Below are 11076 nucleotides of genomic sequence, written 5' to 3'. Positions count from 1 at the left end.
CGTTCTTGAGCTGTACCAAAGTGATATGAAAAGGTGTTAGAAGGACTCAAGAAGCCGGGAAAACTGAGAATCTATTACCTATATTTCAGTGAGCAGAGTAATCCAAGCACCCATATCTCTAAGAGATGATAGATCAGGCTGTTGGATCCAGCAGGGGGTTGGACTAGAAGACCTCTATGGTCCCTCTGTTATTCTGTTAATTGATAAGCATCTCCAAAGAAATACAGACCTAAAATTGCTAACCCCAGGAAAAAAATGTAGACATTGTATTCATCCCCCAATTAATGTGTGTGCATGGATATATGAAAGAGAGAGAGAGAGAGAGAGAGAGAGAGAGAGAGAGAGAGAGAGAGAGAGAGAGAGACTTGATTGTACCATCACTCCAAAAATGAAGGAAGCCTGTAGTGACAATAGAATTAACAGCAATGAATGAAATTGGACATCACATTTTTAATATTGAACTCAAGCTACATACAGTACATATCCCAACCCCTTTCTCTATCCTAGAGATACAAAGTATGGTAAAAAGAGAAGCACACGAAACACACTTCAGCTTTTCCTCCACCAGAAACAGCCCAAAAAGAGAGGAGTGGTAGGGCAGACAAACCAGTAAGCAGATCAGCAGACAGAGGGAGAGGTATTAGTCCATAAAAATTGATCGAAGTGGAAAAGAGGTAACTGGTGCACTAAAGGAGAAACAAAAATAGAAATATTTAGTAGGAGCCAACATGAGCCCTACCTCAGAAATGATCAGCCAAGATGATTTTTGAAAGGATCTTATTCTGTTCCAGACAGAACAGACTGCAATAATACAGAAGAGCCTAGACCAGGGGTAGGCAACCTTGGCTCTTTTATGACTCGTGGACTTCAACTCCCAGAATTCCTGAGCCAGCTATGCTGGCTCACGAATTCTGGGAGTTGAAGTTCACGAGTCATAAAAGAGCCAAAGGTGCCTACCCCTGGCCTAGACTGCCTCCATTTCCCTCATAGTTTGAAAGAGATTTCTACATGAATTGATCAGCTTCATCCTCGGTGATTTCCCTCATTCCTTTGTGCACATTCTGTTCGATCGCTTTCCTCTCAGCTTCCGGCACTTCTGGCATGACAGCCTTCAGCTCAGAATTGATTTTGGCCACTCTGGCATGGATGTTATTTTCAAATTCTTTCTTTTGCTTAATGACCAAGTCCTCTATCGCTTTTTGGGCATTGTCACAGCCGTCATTTAGTTTGTTCCGCTCCATCTGGAATTGGGGATTAGAAGGGTCCATAGAAATAAGCCTGCTCAGGCTGCCCACATTATCCATCAGGTATTTTGAAGACACGTCTGTGTAGGTCTCGGATATCATGTGCACCAAATGAGCTATGTTGGACGCATTGAAGGCCTGTTTATAGATCATATCTATGATAAAGTCTTGGTGAGAATAATTTGGAATTTGGGGAAGATCTTCGGCCGATTTCACAAATTCCGTCAGGCGCTTATTGAGACAGGAATCAATGAGATTCGAGATCATCTGGAAGAAACGCACCATTTTCTCCCACTGCTCCTTCACTCTTCCCATGGCGTCCAGGCCTGTGATCAGCATCTTTTGGGCTTTTTCAAAATCAATCTCCTTTATTTCACATTTCCTCATTTCACTGAGCACATCCTGCAAATCCTTATTCTGTTGCTTTAAGTTGTCAAAGCTTTTCTGGTATTCTTCTTGACTCATCTTCAGTATTTCTTTCGTTTGCTCGGTTTTCAAAAGGCTGTTTTTCATCGCTGATGACAACGATGAGTCTTCTTGGACATTTCTCTGGGATTTGGCCATATTTGGTGCCATGGGACCAAAAGGGGATGTGCGGCTGCAGAATTTGCTTCTGCTGTCGAAAACCTCAATATCAATCGAGAGGGTGTTCATTTTCTTTATCAGTTTTTTCTGGTTTATGTTCCCTGATACTGCTCTTTCAGTTAACATATTGGAAATCTTGATGATATCGTTACATATTTTCACTGCCACATTTTTCAGGCTGCAGTTTCTTTCTTTTTTTATTTTCTCTAACAGTTGCTGGGATGTCTTTTTGATCCATGTGGTTTTGATTTCATTGTTTTTTTTATTGTAGAGGACATCCATGTCAATATTACCTTCATCATCCACCACGTTTTTAAGACCGTCCACCAATGCCACCATTTGACCTGACAGGGCAGAGATGTTGTTCATGGCTATAAAGTCATCCCTACTTTCAAACTCTTCCTCACTTCTGCTGTCGATTGGAGAAAGCAATTGATTTCTGTTAGAGCTGACCAAGGATGTCAGGCAGGTAATGGGCACCGTCAAGGTTTCTCTTACAGTTGAAGTGAAATCCAGAATTACACTACTCCAGCCGGTAGGAATGCTATCTATCGCTTTTCTATAATCGTCAAACGTATCAGTCACTCTGTTCTTTACTTCCTTGTAGTATTCCTCTGCTTTGGCCTTGGTTTCTTCAGCTGCTGCTTTTCTTTGCTTCAGGTCTTCCAAGGCTTGTTTGGTTTGCGTCAGTCCTTGTTCATACTGTGATTTGGAACTCATACACACTTCCAGGAGTTCCTCAGTCAGACAGATGACATCATAGAACTTATTGTCAACTGCCTTAGCCAAAGAGGAACATTCATTTGCAATTGATTTCAGGCTGGATAGCTGTCCAGGGAGCAAGGCATCTATCAAGGTAAGGTCATTCTGGAATAAGGTCTTCATGACCATCTTGATTTGCTCAGGGACGCTCATAGAAAGGAGCCGGATACCATCCATATTCTTGTGGGCTATGCTGAAGGCGTGCCACCCACTGTTGCTCACCTGCATCAGGGAGGCCCGGAAAGAGTCCGGATACCTCATATATTTGTAGCCTCCCTCGGGTGGGGCAAGATTGATGGCAAAGTCTCCTTGTCCTGCAGCAATGCAAGCCAGCTCCCCTAAGAGGGCGATGGAAATGGGCCCAGGCATCAGATACTCCTCCCAATTTGCGTAGGGCTTCATCATCAGTTCTGTCTCCTTTCGGACTTCCTCTGCTTTGCTAATGTTCATCACGGCTCTCGTAGCAAGCGCACCTTTGGGCTGGACAGCCATTTCGGCCTGGATAAAACAAAAAGAAGAAGAAGAAAGGTTGAACAGTCAAAACTGTAGTCTCTGGAATACCTCGATTGGAAAAGAACCCAGTGAACTCAGGAGTTCTAGAAGACTTTGCCACGTCCAGGATAACACAGTCATAACGTTTTTTTACTGGCGCTAATTTCCTTTTAAGAAATATGCATGCCAAGCACAGGAAATCAGGAGCTGAGGCGGTTGAAATGAATACAGGTTTATTGCATGTTAGCACTCTCTACAAGAATCTGAAGTGCTAACGGTTAAAGGCAGATTGGTGGTCGATAAGGGTCAACGGAATTCAAGGTGCGCTGGCCTTAGATCTCTTGTGAGCGCAAAGGGACTCGAGACTGATGATGTGCTTGACCCCTCCCTCGGGCTCAGTCTGGTCATCTCCTACAATGCAAAATTTGCCTGACTTGCTGCATTTTCATAAATTAGATTTAGAAATTCACTTCTGAACCTTTGTTTCACATGTACTTAGCTTGCTTCTATCAGAAATGTTGAATTTTAGCTCCTATAACCTCCAAAGCCAACCCAACGGCCACATTCAATGGGGATTTACAGAATTAACATCCAACATATCTGGACAGAATTTTTTAAATATTAATTTAATTAATATTAATTAAATGTTGTTTATTAAGTCTTTAAATGTTGTTTAACCAGTGCCAGCAATAAAAATGAATACATTTTTATACTTCAATCTAAATAACTGAAAACAGCTATATGATTAAAAAACCTAAACAATAAAGCTAAAAGAAAAAAAATGCAGAACAACGTTCCAATAATATTTTCTACTTGCTTAGTATGCCAAAATCAGCAAAATCATAGTTACACAAATTATTAGAGTCAATGTTTGAACAAGAAATCAAACCAAGTTTGTATGGAGACCTGTTACCTGATCTTGCCTTTCTGGCAATACAAAATCTGTTCAAAGATTGAAAGCTGGCAAATTCTGTTTAACCAAATTTTGAAGTCTCAAATACATTCATTCTTCAACTAATTACACAATCCCATTTAGTGCCACAGTAAAACCACAATACAGATAGTCCACAACTTATCACCTACAACCATTCATTTAGTGACCATTCAAACTTACAATAGCACTGAAAAAAGTGACCCATGACAGTTTTTCACATTGAACAACCATTGCAGCATCCCCCTTGTTATATACTTCGTTCGCAGGCGAATGATGAAGACACATGGCGATGCTGAACAAACACTTTATTTTCCTCTTTTCTACAACCGATCAAAAAACAGGCACGCAGGCCTTTTTTATATGGCCAGAAACCCGGACAATGTATGCGCACAAGGCTGGCACTGCTCTGTCTGGTCCTGGGCAGCTTTTGGAATGCCCGGGGGAATGCAACATCCCGAGCCTGCTTTTGCAGGCTCCGGACACAACATCCCTGGTCACGTAACCAAAATTCGGACACTTGGCAACTGAATCCTATTCGTGGCAGTTGCAGTGTCATGGGGTCAGGTCTGTTGTGGCCTCCTGATAAGCAAAATCAATGGCAAAGCTAGATTCATTTAACAACCGTGTTACTAACTTAACAACTTCAGTGATTCACATAACTTTGGCAAGAAAAATCATAAAATGCTGCCAAACTCACTTAATAACTATCTTACTTAGCGATGGAAATTTATTGTTGTATTTCAAGAACTACCTGTACCTCAATGTATCTTCGTAGTCAAATTCAAGCTTTCCAATGTTTTAACTGGAAACACGTTCACTTCTTTCAATGTAAGTCTCTCCCTCCCAAACAGGAACTTGACTTATACATTTAATAAATTGATAGTTTAGTTGAATGCATAAAGGGAGATAAATAATGAAGGACCTGTCTTGCTTCTTCCGGTCTTTCATTTCCCTCTGACTTTGATTCAAGCCAGATTCACATCGTTAAATGTAACATGACTTATCCATTTAATAAATAACTGAAAATTGAATGCATATTTTGTTTTGCTTATTCTGACTTCATCTTTCATTTCCCTAGGACTTTGATTCAAGCCAGATTCAAGAGATTCCTTTGACACCCAGGAATGTATTAAGAGTTAAAGTACAATTAGATTTCACCAACAGGTGGGATTTAAGGAAAAAGCCACTTTACAGCCACCTCCTTCCGTGAACTCAGGAACGGAGAAGAGAAACAAGCTTAAATTACATCCTCGCCATAATCTGCTTCCAAATCCTAAAGGAACACACGGTTGTTTCCTCAGCCTCCTTGCTCCCAGCTTTGCACGACTCTTTTCAGCTATTGGCACCTCTTAGTGGAGCACAGTGACGCATAATTTTCAGACTTCGGCCAAATCCTGGCTTCCCTGCTCTTCCCCCATTTCATATGAGGACACCCCCAACCTCCACTGCAGAATCTGTCTCCATCCTCTCATTGGGCTTTCATTCAGTTCACTGTCCATAACCAGAAAATCAGCCTATCTCTGGCTCCCCCCCCCCATACTCTGTGTTTTCCACCCCCTGCGGGAGAAAGTTTTATGCTCCCTTAAGGACACGACCCTCTGGAGGCTCACCTGTTGGTAAAAGACGCCGTGAGAACCACCATAAGAAATACCCCCTCCCCCGAGAGAGAGAGAGAGAGAGAGAGAGAGAGAGACTCACGTCGGAACTTGTTTGTCTTTGAAGTTCAGACTGGAGAGGAGCCAAAACCGGCTATATTCGCTCTGCGAGGGGTTTCGATGCTTTTGTGAAGCTCGAGCGGATGCGAGTGCTTTTTATGCAGCCTGTTTAGTTTCAGTTTCTGCTTTGCACTGATTCCTGGAAATCAGGCGTGTTCGGAAATCAGCCCAAGTTGTAAAAGGCGGCTTTTGTACCCAGGGCCTTAACTCTAAATCCTCCCCTGGATGCTTCAGGGAACTTCCAGAGGCCACCTGTGGAAACTCTGCTGCCTCTCTTAAAATGGGGCATTGCAAATCAAAACAGTTTCTGGTTTTATAAATACCCTCTGGACCTCTGAATGGGGAGTCCTTTCTTTCTTTCTTTCTTTCTTTCTTTCTTTCTTTCTTTCTTTCTTTCTTTCTTTCTTTCTTTCTTTTTTTCTTCTCTTCTCTTCTCTTCTTGATCTCTGAATGTTTCACCTCCATTTCTGGCAGGGATCAAGTTAATTTCCTGCACTTTTTTCAATTCCAGTTTAGCTACGCGAATGGCAATTTTTTCTCATCAAATTGGAAAGAGAGATTAGGTGGAATGCTACTAGATTCAGCCCTCTGTCCTCTACCTTTATTATTATTTTTTAAATGACTTGGGGGGGGGGAAATGATGAATTCTGTAAGTTTGCAGATGATACACAACTGGATGGGTAAAATTCTAAAGCAGATTCCATATTCAAAACCAACCTGAGAGGGTAGGAGAAAAGGCAGAATAGCATAAAGATGTTTTAATGTTTTGAATTGTTTTAATGGTTTTTACTGTTTTAAAATGTTTTGAAGATTTTAATTGTAATATATGTTTTTAAATTGTGAGCCACCCAGAGTTGTTTACTCAGATGGGGAGAAAAAGGAAAGAAAAGAAAAGGAAGGAAAAGAAAAAGAAAGAGAGAAGGAAGGAAGGAAGGAAGAGAAAGAAAGAAAAAGAAAAGAAGGAAGAAAGGAAGGAAGGAAGGAAGGAAGGAAGGAAGGAAGGAAGGAAGGAAGGAAGGAAGATCTGTTGGAGACAAATGCAAGGTTCTTTACTAAGGAAATGATTATGACATGGCAACTGTTTTAGAAAGAAGGTTGTAATTTATTGAAGAGGAGAGCCAGAAAGAAAGATGACTCTGGAAAAAAGTGACCACATGGAGCAGAATGGTGGGCTTTTATACCTTCTGGGGTCTCTTGAGGTTGTTTCCTGTTCCTGTTTGAGGGTTTGTATTTCCTGTGTCATGTACTTTGACCTCCGCCTGAGTGTGCCCTTTTGGTATTGGTGGGTTAATCCTATTATGTCCTGTTTTAGAGTGGGGTATGTAGATTTTAGGGGTCTTTGTCTTCCTAATCTCTTCAGTTTCTAGATCAGTGGTTCTCAACCTGTGGGTCGGGACCCCATTTGGGGTCGAACGACCATTTCACGGGGGTCGCCAAACAAGGCTGTCCGCCATTTTTTCCCCCTTTTCTTTGGCCACGCCCCTGGCACCCGGTGATGTATAAGTGGTTGGGGGTCACCACAACATGGGGAACTGTATTATGGGGTCGCGGCATTAGAATGGTTGAGAACCACTGTTCTAGATGGAAGGCGGCAACTTTTCTGAAAGAATTATTACATTTGCATTTCTAAAAGCTGGCTTTTGCTGAGTTCCCTGGCTGGGAGTGGGGGGGGGGAGAGAAGTTTCTGCCTTTTTAAAGATCTTCTCCACCATTCTTTTGGGGAAATATATTTTGCCTTTTTAATATTCCCCTAAATATTTCTTTCTCTGGATTCTTCCCACAGAGTATATACTGTATATAAATACAGGCACACCTCGAGTTACGACCACAATTGAGCCCAAAATTTCTGTTGCCAATAAGACAGTTGTTAAGTAAATTTTGCACCATTTCACTACCTTTCTTGCCAGAGTCATTAAGGGAATCACTGCAATTGTTAATTTAGTAACCCAGTTAAGTGACTCTGGCTTCCTCACATTGACTTTGCTTGTCAAAAGTTTGCAAAAGGGGATCACATGACACTGGGATTTTGCAACCATCATAAATGTGAATCATTTGCCAAGCATCCAAATATTGATCACGTAACTATGGGGTTACTGCAAGGGTTGTAAGTGTGAAAAATGATCGTGTCACTTTTTTCAGGGCTGGTGTAACTTTGAACAGACACTAAATAAAATGTTGTAAGTCAAGGATTCCCAGTAATGAGGACCATCTGGAATGAGAGTTGTATTCATGAAAAAAAAACAAAAACATAGCGCTGACTAGGGTATATCATGTGGCTCCCGAAGGCTACAAGCAAATTTTCCCAGAAGGGATGCTGACTTTATGTCAAAGTGTGGGGGAAATTTAAAAATAATATATATTATCATGTAATCATATTTTATATTTTATAATTATCATTGTATAATCAATTGCCTGAGTAGATGCTTTGAGTATATAGGGAACATACAAGCCTCAGGTGGACGAAGGGGGGAGAACAGGAGTTACCATGGGGCCCAGTGTGAGTCACCATCTGGGAATTGTTTTTAAGTACCTTTTGGTGCCTGGTACCCCTACTGGATCTAACAGGTGTAGAAGATGGGAGACATCTCTCCTCTAGAATGGATATGGGATAGTAGGGGAGGGAGCTTATTAGTATAATGTATTCTGTTTAGGTGCTTCTGATAGATTGTAACCTCCAAAGCCTAAGCCAATGGGGCCATGGGGGAGGGAATGGGGCGTCACGATAGGATGTATAATAATATGTGATTTTGGAATTTGGGGTGTGGTTCAGTGCTTGGCTACATTGCATTGCCTTCCTGAATCCACCACTCTTTGCAAACCGTTATTTTTTTAGACTTTATTGTAAAGTCTAATAAACTTCTTTTCTATTTGTAACTCAGAGTGGATTTCAATTTGTGACTATTTTTGTGTCTAACAAAAGTAAGAATAGGATCAGGCAACACAGAATTAGGCTAGGCTAGGCTAGGCTAGGCTAGGCTAGGCTAGGCTAGGCTAGAATAGAATAGAATAGAATAGAATAGAATAGAATAGAATAGAATAGAATAGAATAGAATAGAATAGAATAGAATAGAATAGAATAATAGAAATACTTTATTTGGCCATGTGTGACTGGACACACAAGGAATTTACCTTTGGTGCATAAGCTCACAGTGTACATAAAAGCAACAAGTGATAAATCATGATCATATTCATAAGTAAGATTAGGATCCGGCAGTACCAACTCATGGGAAAACCGAGGTACCAAAAATAATGCAACGGTCTCCATCCGACACATGCACAATAAGACCAACCATATATTGCTAAAGGTGTGATTAATATACACTGGGTAAAAATATTTTATATCAACTCTGGCAACTCTGAATGCCTGCATTTCTTGTAAAAGGTGTGACTTCAGTTCTGTCTCAGCAGAAAAGAAAAGAAAAAGCTTTATCCTTAGCTCAGAATTGGCTGCTCCCACTGCTAGGAATATCTGAAGTATATTTACACAAAGACATGGTTAGGATAATTGATGCCAAAGCCAGTGTGTGTGTTTTCATGTGTGTGCATGTAGACATTGCTTGATCTTTGCAATTTCTTTCAATGGCCCCCTAAGTCAACTGCACATTATTTGTTCATGTGCTGAGTTTTCCATTCACTTGTGGACCCATAGAGGAAATAAAATAAGATAAGATAATGCTTATTGTCCTCTTTTTACTATGGGTACACTGGCACACATTAAAAATGAAACTCTGTTGCCTGCTCTCAAAAGTGTACACATACATAAGACACACATAGACATACTATATACATACAGTACATATATAGGTCTTTGGTTTTTCGGGTTTTCTCCCACGGCAAATTGGAAGTGTCTTGGCGATGTTTCGACGAAGTCTCATTCGTCATCTTCAGGCTGGTGTTTTCGGCTTCGTGCTTCTAGAAGCATGAAGCTGAAAACACCAGCCTGAAGATGACGAATGAGACTTCGTCGAAACGTTGCCAAGACACTTCCAATTTGATGCGGGAGAAAACCCAAATAACCAAAGACCTACATACAAACACCCGTGAAAACCTCAGAAAACAAATACAGTACATATGTATATATCTACACATTTACCTATAAATACTTATAAATATTAATCACTGTACATCTTGAACACATAGTGGAAAGAGGAAGCTTGAGCATTCACAAAGTTGATACTGTATGGAAGAAAACTATGACTGAATCTGGATGTTCTGCTTCAGATACCACGGAGCCTCCTCCCAGAAGGTAAAAAGGAAAACAGGTCATAAAGAGGATGTGTGGAGTTCCAGACAATCCTGCAGACCCTGCTCAAGCAACACTTGTATGCTATGTCCCAAATAGAAGGAAGTGAACTGCCAATAATCTTTCTGCCATCCTCACCACTCTCTGCACCGCCTTCCTGTCTGAAGCAGTGGTGGTTCCAAACCAGACCGTAATGTAATAAGACAGGATGCCCTCAATCATCCCTCTATAAAAAGTGGTAAGAACAGGAGAAAGAATATGTACTTTTCTCATGCAACACAGAAAATGTAGGCGCTGCTATGCCTGCTTCACCAGTGTCTCGCTGTTGATCGACCAAGCGATGTCCTGTGGTGTATCACTGCACAAAAATAGAATCCGCATTCTTGAAGTGGTCCACTTTAATTTCTGGGGAGTTCCTTCATCTGATGGATGACACCATTGAACTTACAGGTAGTCCTCGACTTAGAGCCATTCATTGAGCGATTGTTCAAACTTACAAAGTTACACTGAAAAAAGTGACTGATGACGGTTGCAGCATCCCCACGATCACATGATCAAAATTGGTAACTGGTATGTATTTATGATGGTTGCAGAGTCCTGGAGTCATTTGACCCTCTTTGGTGGCCTTCTGATATGCAAAGTCAATGGGAAAGCCAGATGCACTTTACAACCCTCTTACTAACTTAATAACTGTAGTGATTTGCTTAACAACTGTGGTAAGAAAGGTCGTAAAATGGGGCAAAATTTACTTAACAACTCTTCCTTGACAACAGAAATTTTGGCCTCAACTGTGGTCATAAGATGAGGACTACCTGTATTAACATACAACCTGTACTCATATTACAGCATCCCTGTGATCATGTGATCAGAATTTGGGTGCTTGACAACCAGCAGAGATTTAGGACAGTTGCAGAATCCTGTGATCCTGTGATCCCCATTTGTGACCTTCCTAGCTGTCTTCCAACAAGCAGACTCAATGGGGGAAGCCAAATTTGTTTAACAACCACATAATTTGCTGAACAACTGCAGGGATTCATTTAACAACTGTGGCAAAAAAGGTCATGAGGCACAGCTCACTTAACAACTGTCTTGGAAATTTTG

At 41.1% G+C, this 11076-nt stretch overlaps 1 protein-coding gene across 1 annotated transcript in view; it reads right to left on the bottom strand.

The window, feature by feature from the left end:
- Nucleotides 1-6284, bottom strand: part of LOC120314260 — a 6862-nt gene extending 578 nt beyond the window's left edge. The window contains exons 1-2 of the mRNA XM_039357151.1: nt 5716-6284; nt 1-3089 (exon numbers count right to left, since the gene is read on the bottom strand). The exon at nt 1-3089 is cut by the window's left edge and continues 578 nt beyond it. Of these exons, the coding sequence (XP_039213085.1) occupies nt 1005-3083 (2079 nt within the window). The 5' untranslated portion in view covers nt 3084-3089; nt 5716-6284 and the 3' untranslated portion in view covers nt 1-1004. The remainder of the gene's footprint in view (nt 3090-5715) is intronic.
- Nucleotides 6285-11076: the final 4792 nt, after the last annotated feature.

Source organism: Crotalus tigris, unplaced genomic scaffold (assembly GCF_016545835.1).
Source record: "Crotalus tigris isolate CLP2741 ecotype Arizona unplaced genomic scaffold, ASM1654583v1 scf7180000018867.1602434, whole genome shotgun sequence".
In the NCBI taxonomy this organism is placed as follows: domain Eukaryota; kingdom Metazoa; phylum Chordata; class Lepidosauria; order Squamata; family Viperidae; genus Crotalus; species Crotalus tigris.
Note: the sequence above shows the minus strand (reverse complement) of the source record. Positions and strands in the feature narration are given on the sequence as shown.